Here is a 21,680-nt window from a genome sequence, read left to right as displayed (position 1 = left end):
GAAGTACAGATGAAATGTCTTTGATTTGCAAGAATAAGAAGCACTTTTATGTATCCCTGCCCTTTGTTCTCCCAGCTCAGTTCCAGAGACTGTACTTGTATCCTTATAAAGGCATTCTGTATTGTGACACAGTAATTCTTTTCAGAAAACTTCACTGGCTAAATTAGACTGTTGTACTTACACAATTGCAAAAAATAATAATAATAACTAAAGCTAAACTTTACCTAACTAAAACAACATTGTTTCTGCTTTATGGCTTTCAGATATTTTCTGTTACCAACAACACAGAATGCGGGAAGTTACTGGAGGAAATCAAATGTGCACTTTGCTCTCCACATTCTCAAAGCCTGTTCCACTCACCTGAGAGAGAAGTCTTGGAAAGAGACCTGGTATTTCCTCTGCTCTGCAAAGACTATTGCAAAGAATTCTTTTACACTTGCCGAGGCCATATTCCAGGTAAGAAAAAAAAGTGCACGAGTGAAGTAAACCACCACACAATCTCCTTGTAAGATACGTGTTCTTAAATGCTTATTTACAAGACTTGTAAAATTCATCTTGCCCTTAAAAATACCTATTTTACCTCCTAATTAACATTTCCAAATTTATAACTTTTATTCCCTCTAAAGGGAGTATTGTAATTTCAGTCTGCAAATAGTATAATTGGTTTTGTTGACGTGTTATATATTTCTTGTTAAGCTGATAATACAGGTGGTAATCTTCATACACATTGACTTCTCAGTCCAAATCTCTTCTTGGTACCTTCTTTACCCATCAGGATCAATATCAAGGCAGCGTCTTCTTCTACACAACTGATATGAAATTGGAGAATGTCCACTAACTTGTAAGATAGACCCTTAAATAAAATATGATTAGGAATCCAAAAAAGTAATATCTTACAAAGCACTTTCAATAAAATGGCTAATTTTTACTCTGTGAGGTAGGTAGGAACAGTAGAGTCCTCCTTATTTGACAGATGAGGAAACCTGAGCCTTGGGAGAAGTCATACACCTTAATCAATGTTGTACAATGAGAATGTGATAGGACAGATATGGATATTCTTACACGTATAGTGTCATGAACATGCCCAGTCGCTATCGTATTTTGGACTCCAAAAAGCATAAATAGTCATTAATTAATTTTTATCATCAAAAGTTTGTAAACTTTGGTTGCTGTTGCTTTAGTTGGAAGATTCAACATATAGAAAGAAAATAATTTCATGAGACAGATTCTGTTTAGTTAGGAGACAAAGTAGCACACAAATCTACTGAAGATTAAGCAGTATTTAAGAAAGAGGCAAGCTTTAAGAACTGTAGAATGCACTGAGAGAATTTTTTAAAGTGCTATGTACATTTTACTTTTTTCTCTGACACAGGAAAGTGTGGATTTTTGTATTTTTTAATATAGCTCTCTTAATAACTTTAGAAAACATTTTGACTGGGGTTGCTTGCTCTCTTGCATATAGCATGACATATATCTAAACCCATTCAATATGAAATGTTATTATTGTCTTCATAAACCGCAGCTGTGTTCCTAGGCCTTCTCTCAAGCAGCTGTTTCTTCCTCTTTATCACATTCCCCAAAGCAAAGTAGAATAGGTCATGGTTGCCTAGATGGCCTCCAGAGAAGTGATAACAGATTAGATACCATAAATGTTTGCTGGAAATTTCAAGTCTTACACATTTGCCTGTAGGACTATAAACTGAAAGTGATATCCACACTTAGCATTTTTATTTATCATTATCTACTTTAGATAAATACAACATGCTAGATTTGGGGACTTATCTGTGGGGGTCTTTATATATTTGAAGTAATTTTTAGCTTCCAAAAAACAATAAAATAAAAGCAATCCACTGAAAGAAAGAGCACAGCAAACAGCTCAGAGCCAGAACTGCAATCACCTCACTCTCCAGATCAACATATGTGGTGATGAATGACAAATTTATTTTTCTACAAAGTTTGTATATATGTAAAACTGCTGAAGTGCATCAAGATGTCAAGTGCTTTTGGTGGCCACCCAGGCTGCTTTGAAAGATATCCAGATGAAAGCTCCACTCTAGAGGTGGACAGAGCAGCAAGGGTGCTTTCTAGAGACTCTGGAAGGCGTTACCAACAAGCAGAGGGGGCTGCCCCTGCATGTGTCAAATGCTAATGATCATTCTAAATACTTGTCCCAAAATCGAGCTGTAGTAACACGCTCTCTGCATTACTTACCCTAATCGATTTGTTGCCTGGATTGGTCGTTGGCATGTAGGTTACCATTTCCTCAAGTACAATGACTAAGATGCTGATCAGTCCCTACCCCCCAAGCCCGTGCCCACAGCACCAAACTGTCTTTACAACTGTGGAACACAGATTTTTTGGAAATTACTACAAAAGCAAATTTTTAATCGTTTCCCCTTAAGTTGATTTAATGATATTGTTCACTTTCTTCTGAAGTTCAAAGTGTTGGAAAACAGCTACTTTGTGTTTCTTTTTTAGAAGAAACTAAATATATTTTGACTGTCCTCGTTAATAGTTTCATCATTCTACAAATCAAAAACTTGAAGAGGAGGGTACCCCATGGGATGTATTTTGCTAAGGCAAATGCTGAAAGAATTGGGAGAGAGAAAATAATTCCAGAGACATCTTCATTTTTTTCCTTACTGCCCAATACATGAAGAAATGTACATATAAATGACTTAACCATTTGCTTTGGCTTCATGGCTTTAAGAAAGCACAGTCACTTTAACATATTCATATACCTATAAGATTGCTACTTTCTAGAAAGCTCAATTAAGAAATAGTCATAGTTTGCTTATTTTCCCAAAAATGGGAAGATATTACAAAGCAATATAGTGGGTTGTGAATTCACTTAGAGAAGTAAATTCTCAAAACTTCTACAAATGCCAAGAACTCTCCTCTCATCTCTGCAAGTCTTTTCTTCTGCTTGACTGAGCAGGGTAGCTACTTTGCTGATCATTAAAAGAGGTATAACATACTCTATGGAAACCATATCAGTGGACATCTAGTTGGCCTTGCTTCTTCCTTTATACCTGTAGTCATAATGATTTTTATTACTCATCGACCTCATCTTCTCAGCAGTAGGTTATTGTAGTGTGAAATGTCTGCACAAAATTAGTTCAATTGGTTTAATCCTGTTTCTAAGAAGGCCAAGGTCAAGGGTTTGATTCAAACTGAATATTTCTAGTCCATAGTCATTCCTAACCCTGGTCAGTTCCCTTACACATGTGTCTTCTTAGTCTCAAGGAGAGTAAACCAGAAGGAATAGATGAATATATCAAAATCCACCACTTCTTTTAGAATATGTTCATGGGTAGGCCTTACTCCCAGTGAGTCAGTAGCTCTTTTTTTTTTTTCCTTATCATGATGAGCAACACTTATAATGAGGAAAAATAACTTTTCTCTGGAATACATGCTGAGAGAAAAGGGAGAACTCATAATCCTCCGCAGGAAGCATTTATCTTACATGTCAGTATTTATAGGGTGCTCTGTGGTATAGCAGAACCAGGCTCATGATCGGGGAGAACATTTACAGATCCAAGATAGTTGATAAGTGACCAGGACTTAAAAAAATACAACTGCTGGAATATTCATGTTTGTTGATTATTAGTAGACCTGACTATATTATGATGATCCCAAGTAAGCTAAACATGCACTTTCAATAAAATGCCAAGCAAGAGGGAACCATTAAGTAAATTACATCTTCCCTGGCAATAAATGTTAAAATATGTCTCTTTATTCATTCATTGTTCACTGCAGAATCGGGTCATTTAAGGTAAAGTATTAATAAAAGTATTAGATACTTAAATTTAAACAAAATTAAGCGATCATAAAAAGAAAATACCCATGTCTTTAAGTAAAAATCTCCTGAGCTGGTTCTTTTACACATAGGCTATTCAGTTTGTCTAAATTATGTAAGAAGCTTGGAGTAAATTTATTGTTAACATTCTTCATTTTTTCTTAATTTGCCAAGCAGCATCATACCTCTGGAGCCACCAAGTTTATGAATATGCATTCATTAGTCTTTTGATATTCCATTTGAAAATGACTTCTCATTTCCTCATGTTTGTCCCAGCTACTAATTCTCTATAAAATGGAATCAGCCCCCAGCATTGTTAATTAATTTCCCCTTAAAATGGTATTGGTTGGTAGACAGCAATGCTGAAGCACACATTTTTTTTAAAAAAAGCAAGCTTGAAATCTCTTTTGAATTGCATTTTGCAATTTTTCTGTGACCCTGCAGGCAAACATCATATTAAAACTAAATTTCTCACTCACATATTCAGTTACAAATATGACCATAGTATGACAGTCTTCCTGCATGCATAATAAATATATGGAGATTTTGTTGCCTGATGGTAAATAGTTCCAAAATATGATCTAGCCCAAAACTTTGCAAAGAGTTTGATTTAACGAACCCAATCAAGCTAATTTAGTTTTTCTTTCCTTTTTACCTCTAAGAGACTTGTTGAACCCTATTAGGCAATTTTCATCTGAACGCTTACACATTAAAGAAGGGAGGGGGGAAGTTATCTTTTGCAAATGGTGAATTGCCAAAGATAAGTAAATGCTTCTATGGCCTTCATTCCTCTCCCCAGTTCCTAATCCTTGAATTTTTGTCAAAGAAAGATAACTTTCCAATTGCTTACCCCTCCCATGGAGCACTTCCCAGCTGCTTGTCTCTTTTTTTCTGTGCCCTGCACCACACACACACACACACACACACACACACACACACACACGCACGCACACTCCCAAGGACATCTGCTCTTACTTTCCTGGTTGCCAAAGACAAGATCTTTTCCAATAGCTCAGTCAGAAATTGGCCTGGAAGAGTCTCTCTCAGAAAGGTCAGGCTGATACATCTCACTCAAAAGTTAGGTCAAAATGTACTTCAAGCTTTACAACCATTTGGGACCTTCACATTCTAAGATAAGTTTTAGGTTTGAGGGGTTCTAGGTCAAGCACACGGAAAGTAAACTTGTAGTGTCTTTTATGCACCATTGATGAGTCTCAATTGGCTGATTCCAAATTCTTATTCTTAGAAATCCTTGCTAAATCTGAATTTGTTATACAACTTGTAAATTTCCACTCAACTACTCAGTGCATTTATCACAAAATTGATGAGGTATGATAATATAATTTGTCACATAAAAATCAAAACTTTAGATATAACATAAAGTATAAGACCAGAAGCAGCAATTTAGGACCGTATATAAGGCTGTCTCTGGTAGCACCATCCTATTTTGAGAACAGAAATCATTAGCATGTGGAAGTGAGTCTTTTTAATATGTCCCAGAAAGATAACACCCTATTAACTCAAACTGTAAAAGTAATATCAAAACTTTTTTGCCATAAAGTTCTTTTCTTTCATATTCAAAGTTAGCTGTCTTTATATGATGAAATATTTAATGTGTAAGAAAAGAAAAAACATCTTTCATTTAGCTTCTATTGAGTCTCATATTTTTTAGAAGATTGAAGGAATATTTTAAATATAATTTTTCTATTACAAATTAATCATTATCTCCTATAAGTAAGGTGCAGAAAAAAGGCACTTACGTATTTGAAAATGGAGGCTCTGTTATAATGATCAAGCATCAATTCATTGCTTGATCATTACACAGTCAGTTATTTATCATAGGATATGACTTTATGTTATTCATTAGATTTATTATTTAATCTTATGTGAATGGCCATACACTAAAACTTGTAAAATAACCAAAACTGGCACCTGATGGCCTATTTCCTTCTTGATTCTAGTTTGTTCATCTGAGGAATTTTTTAGTAACGTAGGACAAAATGCTAAATATTGATGAGATAAGCTCACAAGTACAACATACAGTAACTAGAGAATCTTGAAAAGAAATCAATGCAATAACAAGATAAATGCCAAGTTTGCCTTATTTGTACTTCACAGGAGACTTTAAAAATACCCAATACAATGTTATTTCAGTTTTACTACAATTTTTAGATTTTGTTTAAAGTGCAAATGGAAATCCCAACCGCCAATTCTTTTCTTTCTTCTTATTTATTATCTATTTATTTTTTGAGACAGAGTCTCACTCTGTGGCCCAGGCTGGAGTGCAGTGGTGCAATCTTGGCTCACTGCAACCTCCACCTCTCAGGTTCAAATGATTCTCCTGCCTCAGCCTTCTGCATAGTTGAGGTTACAGGTGCACACCACCACGCTCGGCTGATTTTTGTATTTTTAGTCAAGACGGGGATTCACCATGTTGACCAGGCTGGTCTCGAACTCATGACCTCAGGTGATCCACCTTCCTCAGCCTCACAAAGTATTGGAATTACAGGTGTGTCTTTTTATTTCAGTCTAGGCTCTTCCTAAAATATCCATCTAGTTTCTAAAAATTGTTTTCCTGATCTTATATCTTTCAAATAAGGTGGTTTTACTATGACACTACGTGTTTCTAATGAGTCTTTTTATATTTTTTAAAGGTCTCCTTCAAACAACTGCAGATGAGTTTTGCTTTTACTATGCAAGAAAAGATGGTGGGCTGTGCTTTCCGGATTTTCCAAGAAAACAAGTCAGAGGACCAGCATCTAACTACTTGGACCAGATGGAAGAATACGACAAAGTGGAAGAGATCAGCAGGTTCATAAAGATAAATGCTCTTTAATCTTTTAAAAAAAAAAAACCCAACTGACAAATCTTGTGGGTTTGACAGTGAATCAATTGTCTCTGCTTATGTTCAGCAGCTATATCCTCCAGATGCTTTATTTTTTTCTTTGTGGTAGTTTGTTTCTCTAAAATCATAGCTTAAATGCTTTTAATACTTAGACTACTCATCTTATATTATGAGCTTGGCTTCTCTATGACTCGTGTGAATTTTATGGGTATAGTTTTAAGCCTGAATTTTACAATTGTTGTTAGCCTATGGCACTGTGAAAGTGTTCAGCGCAATTACTATTAACAAATCAGATTTCTATAAATAGATCTTAAAGCTTTCTCTCTACATATCTTCTGTAAGGTTTATTTATTGTGAGTAAGGCTCATTTTAGTTATTGTCACTGAAAGATGAGAAAATAAGATAATGGTATTTGAAAACATATACATGTTTTGATTCTCTTATTTTACTTTCTGATAGGGGACTATTTTGTCGTTTACCATTGAAAGAATTTAAAAGAACCACTTAAAAGAATTATATTGTGACCCTTGGGTTAGCAGCACTTCATGGTTCTCAAAACCATGATTCCTACAGGAAACAGAGTTTGAACAGGATGCCAAGTGCATCCCTTATCTCCTTCATCTCAAGAAAGCTTACTGGTTTTCTTTAATTTGTTTAGAAAGCACAAACACAACTGCTTCTGTATTCAGGAGGTTGTGAGTGGGCTGCGGCAGCCCGTTGGTGCCCTGCATAGTGGGGATGGCTCGCACCGTCTCTTCATTCTGGAAAAAGAAGGTTATGTGAAGATACTTACCCCTGAAGGAGAAATTTTCAAGGAGCCTTATTTGGACATTCACAAACTTGTTCAAAGTGGAATAAAGGTTGGCTTTTTAAATTTTATATATTTTTGTGGTGGCTATGTTAATTTTATTTTAGTGTTACCTTCCTCAGTGAAAGCATTTCTTTGTAATAAAAGAAAGAATCTTGCAGGAGAAAATAAGGGGGCAACATAAGGAAACAGTAATTATGGCACCTGAAAAACTAGGACAGTGACATTAAATTTCTGTTATTTGTTGACTGTGGTGCTGTGCAATCTAATTGATATTTGACATACTTTCCCTATGTAATTGAAAAATTTAAAGGAATCTTTGACTTTATAAAGTATTTGTTTAAATATTGTTTAATGGTCATAGCACAGGATTGTACATCAACATTTGCTAGTAGAAGCAAAGAGACCTTTTGGTTATTTTGGCAACTGCAAATCATTCTTTCACCATCTCTGTTTTCGAGTCTGTCTCATAAAAAATGCTACTTATAGTATGACTTCCTTGTACAATGTTTCTACAGGTAAGTCAAATATTTCTATAACTAGCCATCTATATAACATATATTGCCCTTTTTCACTTCTCTAATTTGAATTCTCCTGTTAAATAACCTAGGTATGTAAACAAAATTATTGTCAAGTTTGTTTCATAAGAGTACAACATTAGCAATACTAAACTATAAAGGAAATGATGACATTCTAAAATGAAGACACATTTAATAGCGCATTACTGTTTTAGAGTGAAACAAAGTAACAATATGATTTGGAAAGAACAGGCTATCCTTTTCACTTCTTAACTGGAAAAAAAAAAAAGACTGAAGGAGGATTTATAGTCTCCTGCTCACATGGAAATGAAATTTTTCTGGCTTTGTTGTGCTCTACTCAGTGGTAAGAAGACCCAAATCAGAAGAAACAACTCAGAAAAAATATAGATACATTCCTGCTATCTATTTCATTTTCTTATTGTGTGAGAGTTTAGATGACTTCAGTCTTTAATTTTTACCATTGTAAATAATGTTTATTATTCTTGTGCGTTTTATTTAATCTTATCATGGATGACTTCCTAAACATGCATTCACAGGAGGGGCATTACTCAGTTGAAGATTATAACCATAATACTTATTGCCAATTTGCTTTAAAAATGTTTTCAGATATTTGAGAGAATATTTGAGAGAATTAATATCAATATTAATAATAATTTTCAAATGTGCTTTGAGTAAAACTATTTGTATGAAAAAGATATGTATGATAAAATATAGATGTAAGAAGGGCTCAGAATACTGGAAAATGGTTTTAGAACAAGAACTGATGTTCTTGTTTCTACCTCAATTTGACTGCCTTTTAAATATGTAATATGTAAATATTACATGTGTAAATATGTAAATATAAGAAACCCTTTTAAAGGGTTTCTTCAGCATTCCTATTTCAATTTACCCTCTTCATAGGGATCTCTGATGATTCATTAGAAAATTCAGTTCTGACATGGAGATGTTTCATCATGCAATAAAATTGTGCAAGCAAGGATATAATAGTTTCTTGGTTCTGAGTATGTGTGTTCTGCAGTCTTCTAGGAATTCTGCAGAACTTGGCCAAATTTGCAAGAAAACTTGCAGAATTTGGACCTCCTTCTCCAGAAGAGCTCCAGGGTTTCTGGGACCTAAAATATATTTCAAAATCTATTATTCTAGTGAACTTACATGACATATTGTAAAGTGCAATATTTTAAATTTCTTTAGTGTTTTAGCACTAATTATGTCAACAAGATAGGAATATATCACATGGATGACAGAGTGTGTATAGTGAGTAATGAGATCACATCCTTCTTACCTCAAGCAGGTTATGCTGCAGGTAACCTTCATTTCAGTGTCTATTGAACTCCCCATAGACGTCCCTGATTGGAAGAGTTAAGGCCACTGTCAGTATGATGAGACAGATGCTGCCACATTCATGAGCTGGTCATAGCACTGATTTTGGTGGTTGCCCCTCAAAGACATGTAATGTAAAAGCATTTTCACAGCTATTTCTGGCTTCTTTAATATATTAAAGTTATTTTATGTTTAAGACAGTATTCTGTGTTTGTCAATAATCATTTTGCACAAATGCAAATAAGAATTTTCATTAATTATTATATATATTAACTCTATTTTTTTAGTTTTAAAATTCTAAGAGGGGGCATAAAGCTGTTTAACAGACTGAAGTATTAATTGCAATACTCAAATCACAGAATTGGTAATACATACTAAACCCAACCTCCACATATTTGAAATTGAGAATAACACAAACCACAGTGCAGACCCCCTTCACAATTACATAAATTGATGACCAGTAGGAATATGTTAAGTCAGACATAAGAAAGAATTCCTGATAATAAGAGTTTCTGAAATCTCTTGCTGGCTATACAAAAAATCTGGAAATCTTTGTCTGCTAATGTCGATTAAGAATTGGTAGTAATTTCTGTCACATGGCAAAGGCTGACCTTTTTTGTGGCCAAGAGTTGGACTTGCTTATCTCTTTAAACCTCTGCCAACCCTGATTCTTATAACTGCTTAAGACAGATACCATCAGCCAAGAGCCAATCATAAGGGAACTTGAACAACTCTTCCTAAATGGCTCTGACTGAAGCTAAAAATATGATGTCTTATTTTTAAACACCAAGATCATGCTGCCTGAATTGTAAGAACTTGTAGTACCTTAGGGGCTAATCTGTCTGCAGTTCCCAGAGAAAAAGTTAATCTGAAGAATATGCACAGCACAAGCTAAAGAATTAACTTCTTTTTGCTATAGAAAAAAAGTTGTGGCATTGAGATTAAAGCATAAGTCAGGAATATGTTTTAAAAATATGTAGTGATTTGGTGTGTCTTTGACGATAGTGTACTCTGCAAGCTAATCACTAACACTGTGAAGAATGGCCCAAGTGTCAAATTGATGAACAAACTTTAAAACTTTCATTGTGTGTGTGGCTATGTATGTGCATGTGCACATGCAGCATTATTATTGTTCTGTTGTTATTGTTTTATTCCAAAGGGCAAAATTTACAAAAATTGTACTATCTTCAGAGAGAAACACTTCTTTAAGATACCGGGTGATTTGAAATCTTTAAATTGAGCTTAATCTGAGCTCTGAATCAGAGCTTCCGGCAAGTACTAAAACCAGCTGTATCTGTGTAAAGTCCTTGGCAATGATAGACTAGTGGCTCTCAAGAATGGCTTCACAGTATAATCACCCAGGAGCTTTCAAAAATTCTTATAGCCAAGCTGGGTGCAATGTCTCATGCCTATAATTCCAACACTTTGGGAAGCCAAGGCGGGAGGATCACTTGAGGTTAGAAGTTCAAGACCAACCTGGCCAATATGGTGAAACTCTGTTTCTACTAAAAATACAAAAACTTAGCCTGGCATTGTGGCACGTGCCTATAGTCCCAGCTACTCAGGAGATTGAGACAGGAGAATCACTTGAACCCGGGAGGCACAGGTTGCAGTGAGCCGGGATCATGCCACTGCACTCCAGCCAGGGCAACAAAGTGAGACTCCATCTCAAAACCATAAAATAAATTATTTTATTTTATAAATAAATAAAAAAATTATTATATCCCCCCAAAAATTAGAATATCTGGGTTTGGCACCCAGGTAGCAATATGTTTTTAAAGCTTTCTTAGGTAATTTCTGTATGTAGTCAATTTGAAAACCACTGATGTCAACAGCAAAACTTCTGGGTCAGTTACACATTGAATGAGACATATTTTCTCTGCCAAGCCTACACCTAAGTCCTGTTTCTGACATGACAGCTAAGAGCAGCTGGTTGGACACCAGTTGTCATTTGCCCTGTACCTTTTGTCATTTACTTAGCTTATATATATTACTTATCCAACTTGAGTGAAGAATGGGGTTAACTCTGGCTGCATGTACGATGCTTGATATAAGGCATACTAAATACCATTTGAAAAAAAAAGGTATTTAAAAATCTCAAGTTAATTCTAATTGAGAAATGGCTGTACCCATTAATTTTTTTTCCGCTTTTCTTCAATTTTGGAATCTGGTGTTTAGCTAGTTGGCAAAATTGCCATTGTTCCTAATCTTAAGATATGTGCATTGTGATTATATATGGTAAACCCTTGTTACAAGTGACAAGGCCACCAGAAGATACTTTAGTGTAATTTCTCCAAAGTGCTCCTGACTGTCAAGAATGTGAAAGTCAGTCTTAGCTTTGCATGTGTGTTAAAGGAAGGACATGCCTGCACCTGTCACTTTACCGGGTGGCCCCTTAAGGAAACTAGTAAGCACCATTCTCTGCCACTTAGTTCTTGCGAGTAGCCAGAGAACGAAGAGGTTCACACCCTCAGCAGCCCTCCACTGGCAGCACACAGCGCACAAAGCTGAAAGGCTTGTCTATCATTGGAACAAGTGTCACTGGACTCCTGTCCCTCTCTATCTACTTGGATACTCATTTCAAAAGATGCTTTTAGAATCAGTCCTTTTACCAGGGGAGGAGAGACCGTAAGGCTGAAAGCTGCTGATTGTCCGGGTGACTGAGCCCATTGAGGTGGGGCTCTTGAGAGACAGCAGTCCGGGTGCCCAGGAGTCACAGGAGCATGTGCAGGAGGATGCAGAGTCCAGCAGGGCAAGCCCTAATGGGGCAGCCTCTGTTTTCGCAGGCTTGTAAATCACACATGTACTTATGAGCATCGAAAGTTTAGTGAAATCTAAGTGCTCATCAACCCTGGAGGCTGATGTTCCATTTCTCTGAACTTTGTCAAACCTAACTTTTACATTTTTTTCTTTGACTTGCAATCTTAAAGCAACCTATGAAGTGTTAGTGTGTTTTTACTTGAGTGAAATGAGTCAAAGCAGATTGAGAAGGAATTTATTTTTCAGAAGTAGTACTGGTAACATAACGTGCATATACATTATACACACATACACATATGATTATTAGACCATGTAACAAATGCTTCCCCAGAAAAATTGCTGAGAATTCTGCTTTTAAGCATGCATTAGGTTAGAATAAAACCTGTGCTAATTGAAAGAAAGCAACAAATTATGTTTGTTAAATATTGCAATAGAAGAATCACCCTTGTGGAATATTTTTGAATACTAAATGGCATTTTTAAACTTCTTGACCTGTCAGATTACTGCTCAGAAGCCATTAAGCCTCATCTAAAAGAGAGCTGCTATATTGGTGGAAATAATAAATAAACTTATTCAAAAAGTGGTAGAAATTGTTTTCACCAAAATAAAACTTTTAAGCAACTTCTTTTTTTATAGTTTAAAATCCTGATTATAAACCATTTATGTCATGTAAAAATATAAATGAAATGCACATTGCAAATAAAGACATTTTATTTGTTTTTTGTTTGTTTGTTTTTTGAGACAGAGTCTTGCTCCATTGCCCAGGCTGGAGTGCAGTGGTGCATTCTAGGCTCACTGTAATGTCCTGGGTTCAAGCAGTTCTCTGATCTCAGCCTCCTGAGTAGCTGGGATTACAGGCATGTGCCTCCATGCCTGGCTAATTTTTGTGTTTTTAGTAGAGACGGGATTTCTTCATGTTACCCAATGTGGTCTCAAGCTCCTCGGCTCAAGTGATGCATCCGCCTCAGCCTCCCAAAGTGCTGGAATTCCACCTGGCCTCTGGCAAGTAAAGTTTTTGACTGCAGTTATTTTTAATGTCAAGGTAGTGATGACATGACTTTGAATACAACTATATTTTATTGAGTGTTGCTGATCCTTTATATCACAATGCTCTCTACCCTGTGAAAAAAATGTCATTTTCAATATTTTATAGCTTTAATATGATTTTAAATGTATACATGCCCACAAAGAAAAATTATTTTTCACAAACAAAAAGTCCCTTAATAATGTGAAATAATCTCAGTGTAATTTTCCATTTGGTTGAGTTAGTTTTTGCTTCTGATATTCTTTTATTATTTTTGAATTTGCTATCCTATTGATAAAACCTTTTAGTAAGTATAAGTGTGCATTTATGTGGTTATGTCAGTTTAAGGCAGTTTAATCTATAGATTATTTGACATCATGTTTTTGCTGAGGCAGAAACTGGAGTGGCAGATGCAATGTCTCTCCAGTTGAGTAGAGAAAGCCCTGCCTTCTCCTATGTTTTAGGTCCCGACAGTCACGGCAGAGGTAAGGAAAGTTTTTACATTAATATCTTTATATTTACCTAAGATTTGAAGGGCAAAGGACATAGAAGCTATAAATCTTGAAATCTTATGATAACCATTTAAAACAAGTGAAAAACCAAGAAATCTGGACCCTAGAAAAAGTCTGCCATCTTTAAAGAAAATACTTCTAAGTGAGATATCTACCATTTTCTAGAGACTATCTCTGACTAGGAAAAAAAAAAAATAAGGAATCTAATGGTGATATCTGTTACCATTGTTTTCCAGTGGCTGTATTACCTCATGAAAAGAAAATATCTTACATCACAGACCTATCTCTAAATGGCAGAGAATTCCCTTTGGTACAGAATTCCCTTTGATAATTGATCATTTCCTGATACTATAGTTGTGTGTGTGTGTGTGTGTGTGTGTGTGTGTGTGTGTGTGAACACTTAAGAAATCTACTCTCTTAGCAAATTTCAAGTATACAATAAAGTTTAATACTATAGTCTTCAAGCAAGCCGTGTTGTTAGCAGACACTCGCTTCTTTCTTATTAATGATAACCACCAATTTTTAAGGACTTACTTTGATAGTCATTACATTGATTACTTCTGGAACCCCTGTCAGGTAGGTGTTAATATCCCATTTCACAGATAAAGGGATTGAGGCCCAGATATTAAGGAAACTGCCGTGATAATACAGCTAGCAAGTACCACAGACAGATTTTAAATGCAGATTGACACTGTGCCCTCAACCAGGGTACTGTGTTGCCAAATGCTGCTGTATGCCTCCGATGAGCAGCACTGCATGAGAGGAGAGACTGCAGAGCATGTTGAGTAAACAACGGTGATGATGGTTGGTGTCAGCATGCTCAAGGAAGAGGCTGAGAGCCCAGCATCTAGAGTCAGGGATAGACGCCTGGGTCCTGACCACTGTTTCTACCAAGCCTTACTGGTCGTTTGGCCTTGGGCAAGTTGTTTAACTCTCCAGGGTCACTTTCTTCATTTGTTAAGTAGAGACAATAAAAGGTCACAGCTAATATTTTGCATGCACAATCACACAGAAGTGTGAAGTGCTTTATAAGCTGTTAGCCATCATCTATCATCCTAACATAAAAAGGAGGAGAGAAAGGAAAACATGCCCAGCCCCCAGAATAACTCACAAGCTGCAGGGACCACTGCTAGCAATGTACCCTGGTGTTGAAAGACTTCCTCTTAACAGGAATTTTGGTGGCTCACTTCCAATCCCAGCACTTTGGGAGGCTGAGGCAGGAAAATTGCTTGAGGCCAGGGGTTCAAGACCAGCCTTGCCAACATAGTAACACCCCATCTCTACCAAAAATTTAAACATTAGCCGAGTGTGATGGCATGCACCTGTAGTCTCAGCTACTCGGGAAGTTCAGGCGAAAGAATCCCTTGAGCCCAGGAGTTCAAGGTTACAGTGATCTATGATTTTGCCACTACACTCCAGCCTGGGTGACAGAGTCAGACCTCATTTCAAAAAAGAAAAGAAAAATAAATAATGAATAAAATAAAATGTATGTGAATGATAACTTAGGGGAAACTTGTAATAGCATTAGCATTCACACCAAAATTACATGACAGTCCCATGGAAACAAAGTTACTGATGCATGTGGAAGTGTTTTCTTTACCTCAGAAAGATAAACCTAGGACATATTTTCACTTAAATGTGTTACTAGAGAAAAACAACACCTTTTGACAGCATCAGCTTTTGACATTAGTTATAGGCTATTTCTACTCACCTCACTCTGCAAACTCCCCAGCTCTGGAGTTTCTGGGAGCACCTGCCTAATGATGACTAAACACAAAGCAGCCGACCCACAAGAACTACAGCAACCTTTCAGCAGCATTTCCTTGCTTTCACAGTAGTTTTTCTCAACCTGGATATTATAGTAACGTCGGTCTTTTTTGTGTTTATTTTGGAACATGGTTTGTGTCAGTCTGCCATAGAGTTAATAAATTGTAGGATTTGCAAAGGAAATATACTGGGACTGAAAAGTAAGAAGGCACATATTTTTGCCCACTAGCAACCATGGCTCACAGCACAGATTTAGAATGTCAGGAGTTGGGAGGGAGTAGTTGGGTGCGGTGGCTCATGCCTGTAATCTCAGCACTTTGGGAGGCGGAGGCGGGCAGATCACGAGGTCAGGAGATTGAGGCCATCCTGGACAACGTGGTGAAACCCCATCTCTACCAAAAATACAACAATTAGCTACACGCGGTGACACTCGCCTGTGGTCCCAGCTACTCTGGAGGCTGAGGCGGAAGAATTGCTTGAACCAAGGAGGCAGATGTTGCAGTGAGCCGAGATTGCACCACTGCACTCCAGCCTGGGGACAGAGGGAGAAAAAAAAAAAAAAAAGCTAAATTCGTTCCCCGTGGTGGCTCAAGCCTGTAACCCCAACACTTTGGGAGGCCGAGGCCTGTGGATCACCTAAGTCCAGGAGTGCTCCATCAGCCTGGCCAACATGGTGAAACTCCATCTCTAATAAAAATAAAAAGTTAGCTAGGCATGGTGGCACATGCCTGTAATCTCAGCTACTTGAGCCAAGATCGTGCCACTGCACTCCAGCCTGGGTGACTGAAGAGACTCTGTCAAAAAAAAAAAAAAAATATATATATATATATATATAAATTATTTACTTTTAGTTTGGTGCAAAAGTAATTAAGGTTTTTGCCACACTGTTTAGTTCTAAAAAGCTGTTTCTAAACCAGCATCTTATTCTAACCCATCTTGATCCAAACAGATCACAAACTTAAATAAAATGGCATCTGTCCTCAGGCTATTTCTAGATACGGAAGCATGTCTGTTTCATAAGAAACCTTAGCCCACAGTTTCCAACTGTTCAGAAGAATTCCTTTAAGAAAAGAAAAAAATGATTGTGTGTGTGAATGAAAAGATGCTTGAGATTGGGAAAAAAATGCATAAGTGCTACTCTTAAGAGGATAGAAATAACAAAATTTAATTTCCATTACATTCTTAGGCTTTCTAGGAAAGATGTGGTGATGAGGCTCCCATAAGTGTAAATATCTTTGCAGATGGTTGTGAACACATCTGCTCAGGAAAAGTGAAACAAAACTTGAACCGACATCCCCCCACACACAGGTCACCAAACATCTGTCATAAGTTATCAATTACTACCCTAGACTGGACTCAAACCTGTGACCCGAGGTTGAAAAAGCCACATAGTTCATTCTCTTGCCCTGTCTGTGATTTTTCTCTGTATCACCTTTAAAGCTTCTGTTTAAATCTCCAGGGATTTGGAAGATCAGTTGACCCCATGACGTTAATAATATATTTACACCCGAGGTGTCTATGTACATCACCCTGGGGCTAATCTTAACGCTTGTTGCACCAAAATGCTTTACCCTATAGTTGACATAGTTCTTTAATTGCATAAATTCCTTAATTGCAACCTGCAGACAATGTCTCCTTGTCCAAGGAGGGGTTTTATTTTCCCCCTTAAGATTTTGCCTTTATTAAATGTTAGTGCATATAAAACTTCTGGGCAAACAAACAAACAGGCAGACAAAAACTGAAAAGTATTCTGGGCATGACTAGGTGAGCTTCTTCCCTTGAGAATTAGTTACTGGAGGAACTACTAAATAAAACTTAGGTGATAGCATCAATTATCAGAGCCTTTGATCTCTAATGGGTTGCGTTCCTGTAATATCCCACCTCAGTTGGATGTGTGAGAACTAATCATGGCATAGCCATATCACTCATTTACTGTCCATATGACAGCAGTTTTGCCACACCATGGTGGCATGATCCCTTCTGGGATCGTGATGGCCTCATCTTTTAAGTCAGAGGACTAGGCTAAATAATACCTTAGATTCCTTCTTGCTCCTCAATTCTGAGGAATGGAAAATAGTGCAAGTCTCCAAGAGAATTATGGAAAAGAGAAATGTTCAGTGTGATTGGGCATTGGATGACCCCATGCTTGTCCAGGCTCGGAAATAGTGGGCATGCTTTGCTTTATTTTGATTTTTTCCCCCTTATAATAATACAGAAGCCCAGTCAGCAACTCCCAATGCAGAGTTCATGTGGGTACCTTGCCTCATTGCTCAATAGGTGCGTTGTCTTTCTGTATGATCATCATTGTTCCAATTAAACTTTTGAAAGCTGCAGTAACTCAACGTGTACTGAGATTTCAGGTTTCGGTTAATGACAAGATAATGTCTTCAATGTGCAGGGAAACAGAAGTAAATTTTCAAACCTTGGTCAAGGTCAAGATATACCATGACCTCGAAGTGGACAGTGCTTGAGGTGGTGGGGGAGAAGCCCAGCCTGGAACTAAGTGAAGGAAGAGGAGAGTATTGGTAGGAGATGAGATTGCAGAGTTGGGCATCTGAGTGTTGGTGGGGCCGCGAAGTGTACAGGTTCTGCTAAGGTCTTTGGCTTCTATACTGAGTGAGATGAGTGCAATGGGGAACCATTGGAGGGTTTTGAACAGGAGTGATATGATCTGACTTAAACTTTTTAAACAAGATCCGTAGCAGCCATGCTGAGAGTAGACTTGGAGAGGCAAGGGTCGAAGTGGGGATGTAGGGTAGAATACTGACTTCTAGTACCAGCTCTGCTGTGAATGTTCTTTGTGCCTGTGAGCCAGTCATTTCACCACATGAGCCGCAATTTTTACCTGTAAAATGAGAGAACCATTAATATCTGAGGTTCCTTTCAGTTCTACCTTTCAGTGGGTCGATACTTGGAAGAATATTGCAAAATTTTTCCTATTAAACATAAGCATTTTTACACATGGCGTTTCCAAAATTTATACATTCTTTCTCATAGTTTTAAAGTGCAAATTTTGAAACTCAGTACATTAGCAACATAGGATGTTTCATGGGTTCTGGTGAAAGGTTGTAAATTATAGGAAAATATCAACTGTGGTAATGTAATGAAGAAGGCTCACTCTATGCCAGCTGTAAGTGGTAATTCATGAAAATGGTAACCACAATTAAACACTGTTTGAATGATACACATGCACACACATATGTGTTCCTCCTGGGAAATGCACATTTAAAGGGGGTAAGGGGGGAAAACACAATTTTTTTAAAAGGTTAACTATACTTGGATTTAGCATATAAAAGGTCAAAATCCATGTATCCTGAAGTCAAAGAGGATTAAAATGATAATGGAATATAAAAACATAGATCTCTAATAAGGGGATGTGGAAAGCTTGTTGTAGGGAATTTCTAGCTTTTTAAATTGTAAAATAATTGACCTTACTAATAAAGTCCCCTTAGTTCACTCTCAAAAGTAGAGTAATCCCAAATATCCACAGTGGGTTTCTTCTTTGTTGTTGCCATTTGAAAAAATAACCTCATCTAACAAATCATTCTTTCAGGCTGTATGTTAAGCTGGCAAAGAACTGTCCCCTTCCTACCTGCATCTGAATCTACAGAAGTTAATTTGGCTGTGGATAGAGTAAATTAGATGTGAAAAATTGAAAAGGGAAAGAGGTTAATGCTTGATCATCTTACTTGCACATGTAAGGATTGCAGGGCTCTGTGTTTCCTTGAAAGAATTCCCTTGATGCCAATTAACCTAACTTATTCCAAAACAATTCTGTTTGGAAAGAATAATTTTCATTGTGGGTGTTCCCTGAAATTGTATGCCTCATCCCCTGTTATTACTGAGATGTGTGCTGTGCAATTGAAAGTCCCAGCCTCGTTTCCATGCGCTGTATAGATTAGAGCTGTATCCCACCCACAGTGTCAAATAATGTTTTAATTTTGTCCAATGTACACACATTTTAACTTCTAGCATTTTTTAATGTGCAAAGGCCATCTCTGTCTAATATTAAACCCAATATCTTATGTCAAAAAAATAAAAGCAGGAGATCTGTTTTAATTAGGAAATAGCTTTTCTTGTCATTTCTTTTTTAAGCCAACTTTCTTAGTTGGCTTTAAATGGCATCCTCACTTTTTAAAAATAGTATAATGCATTTTTTCTCCACTGTGAGAATAAACTGGACTAGAAAAGATTGAAAACAATATAACTAACTTTTGGTAAATATATGATCCTTTTTATTAGACTGCGTTCTCGATTTGGATTTCTGGGGTAAAAAAAAACTGAATAAATCAATTAACCAATATTCATTCTGAAATTTAATTTGCTGAATCAAATATATGTGCTTTTCATCAGGCACATATCTTTTTAAGTCTGAAACCACCACACACAAAGAATTTAATTCTGACAGACATTTGTTCTCAGCATAAATACTTCAGGGCCAATAGTTGTCCCCACTTAATCATGCTTCTAAAAGTGAATTCCAGACGACTTGAGGCCCCAGATGACCCCTGGTAAGGTGAGTTGTCAGTAAATTACTTTTATGATGTGCCCTAGGGAAGTAGTTCTGCTAGAAAATTGGTAGGGAACTGGCCCCCTTTGCCTGTAGGGGGATGACCTTTAACTTCAGCTAACCTTTGCGTTTCTAATTCTAAATTTCTGCAAGGCAGTTAGTCACATTGTTGGATATCATTTTAAAAGAGTCTCGCCTGTACACAGAAGATAGTGTTAACCAAGAATTTGTTGTTTAACCTCCAGAGGAAGCATCCCAATAAGCATTTTATTTCTATACTTTAATTTTAAATACCATGAAATGAATTGAAATACAAATGAGTTCCAAATGGATTCATAGTTAAATTATGATTCATAGTAAAATTTAGAACAATTTAATCTCTCTAATTTTGCTAATTTGAACTTGCTATGGGGCTTGAAAATGTGTAAGAACAATTAGAGATGAATGAAGATATTATGTCAGAATACAATTAATTTTTCACAAAATAGTTATTGAAGACAAATCTTGCTAACTTTGTTGTCTCCATTATGAGAAAGTTTTTATGGTGCTTTTTTGGAATAATAAATGCATTGAAATTATCAAACATAGGAATTTAGATTCAGTTTTGAATTAACAAAACCTTATTTGGCTATATTAAACTGAAATCATTGGAAAATAATTTTTATTTATAGGACATAAAATAGAAAGAGATTATTAATTTCTCATTAGTTTTGGCTGACATTGGATAAGGCAGTATTTTTAATTCTTTCCTGAACAAAATATTTCATGGCTCAGTTTTGTTACCTATGATTGCACTATTTGATTTAAAAATATTTACATATGCATATGTATGTATGTATGTGCATAAAACACTATATTGTTCAATGAAATATTACTAAAGATAGTAAGCTTTTCTAAAAAATTACACACCTAATTTTTAATCAGAGAATGTTTAGGTATATGAACATACAGACTAAATGTAGAATATTTCCATAATCTCTTTGGTTTATATTTCAGTTTATAGCATAAGCAAAGCCAGGCAGTCTAAACTTTGCATTTGATATCAATCCTTTGGAGGAATTCAACCATAAGCAGTCATTAATATAACTTCAGTAATTTTTCAGTGGGGAAAGAAAGAGATCAGCAAAATTCTTTCCTATAAACCAAAGGTTCTGGCTCAAGAGTGTATGTAAACAAGACGTACGTTTTAAATACAGCTTAAATGCCACCCAGGAGAGAAATCCAATGGTGAAAGAGTTGTCAACAGACTGAGGGCAATCTTTAAATAATGGAGAAAATATTAAATTAATGACACTAATGTTGGGAATACACAGGCATGTGCTTCCAAGAAATCCAGGACAAAATGTCCCCTTTTCCCCACCCTAAATATTTGGATCTGAGAGATATAATAATACTGCAGATTTTACTTAAGAAAATGGCAACCAAACTCACAATTTTGAAACGAATTTGAAAATAAAAATTAGAATAAAATGTTATCTTAATCTTGCCAAAAGCATTTGTTCATCATCATGTACATTTCTATTTAGATATGGCTAGGTGCAGAATTTTTTATGTTATTGTTTGTGTGTTTGTTTTTGTTTCATCAAAAATTACGCATGAAAGCAAATTGATGCTTATAACCATTACAGCATGTCCCGCATTATTCTCTGGAGACTTGCTATTCAGTTTCCATTCAACCTGGACCAAAAGACACGTTCATTATATGTCATAAGCAATGAACAGGGCAAATCTCTGGAGCCATGTCTGGAGCCCAGCCCAAAACACAGGACCTAGAATGTGGAAGGTAGTTTCCCCAC

The 21,680-nt window shown here is 36.4% G+C and overlaps 1 protein-coding gene across 5 annotated transcripts in view; it reads left to right on the top strand.

Annotated features, from left to right (window-relative positions):
- Positions 1-21,680, top strand: part of HHIP (hedgehog interacting protein) — an 89,822-nt gene that overhangs the window by 6,315 nt on the left and 61,827 nt on the right. For all 5 annotated transcript variants that reach the window (XM_032246483.1, XM_032246482.1, XM_032246481.1 and 2 more), the window contains exons 2-4: positions 264-456; positions 6,454-6,610; positions 7,303-7,504. In XM_032246483.1, the coding sequence (XP_032102374.1) occupies positions 264-456; positions 6,454-6,610; positions 7,303-7,504 (552 nt within the window). The remainder of the gene's footprint in view (positions 1-263; positions 457-6,453; positions 6,611-7,302; positions 7,505-21,680) is intronic.

Source organism: Sapajus apella, unplaced genomic scaffold (assembly GCF_009761245.1).
Source record: "Sapajus apella isolate SASKATOON/1434 unplaced genomic scaffold, GSC_monkey_1.0 scaffold61, whole genome shotgun sequence".
NCBI classification, from domain to species: domain Eukaryota; kingdom Metazoa; phylum Chordata; class Mammalia; order Primates; family Cebidae; genus Sapajus; species Sapajus apella.
The sequence above is the reverse complement of the archived record's forward strand: the minus strand, read 5'-3'. Positions and strand labels throughout refer to the sequence as shown.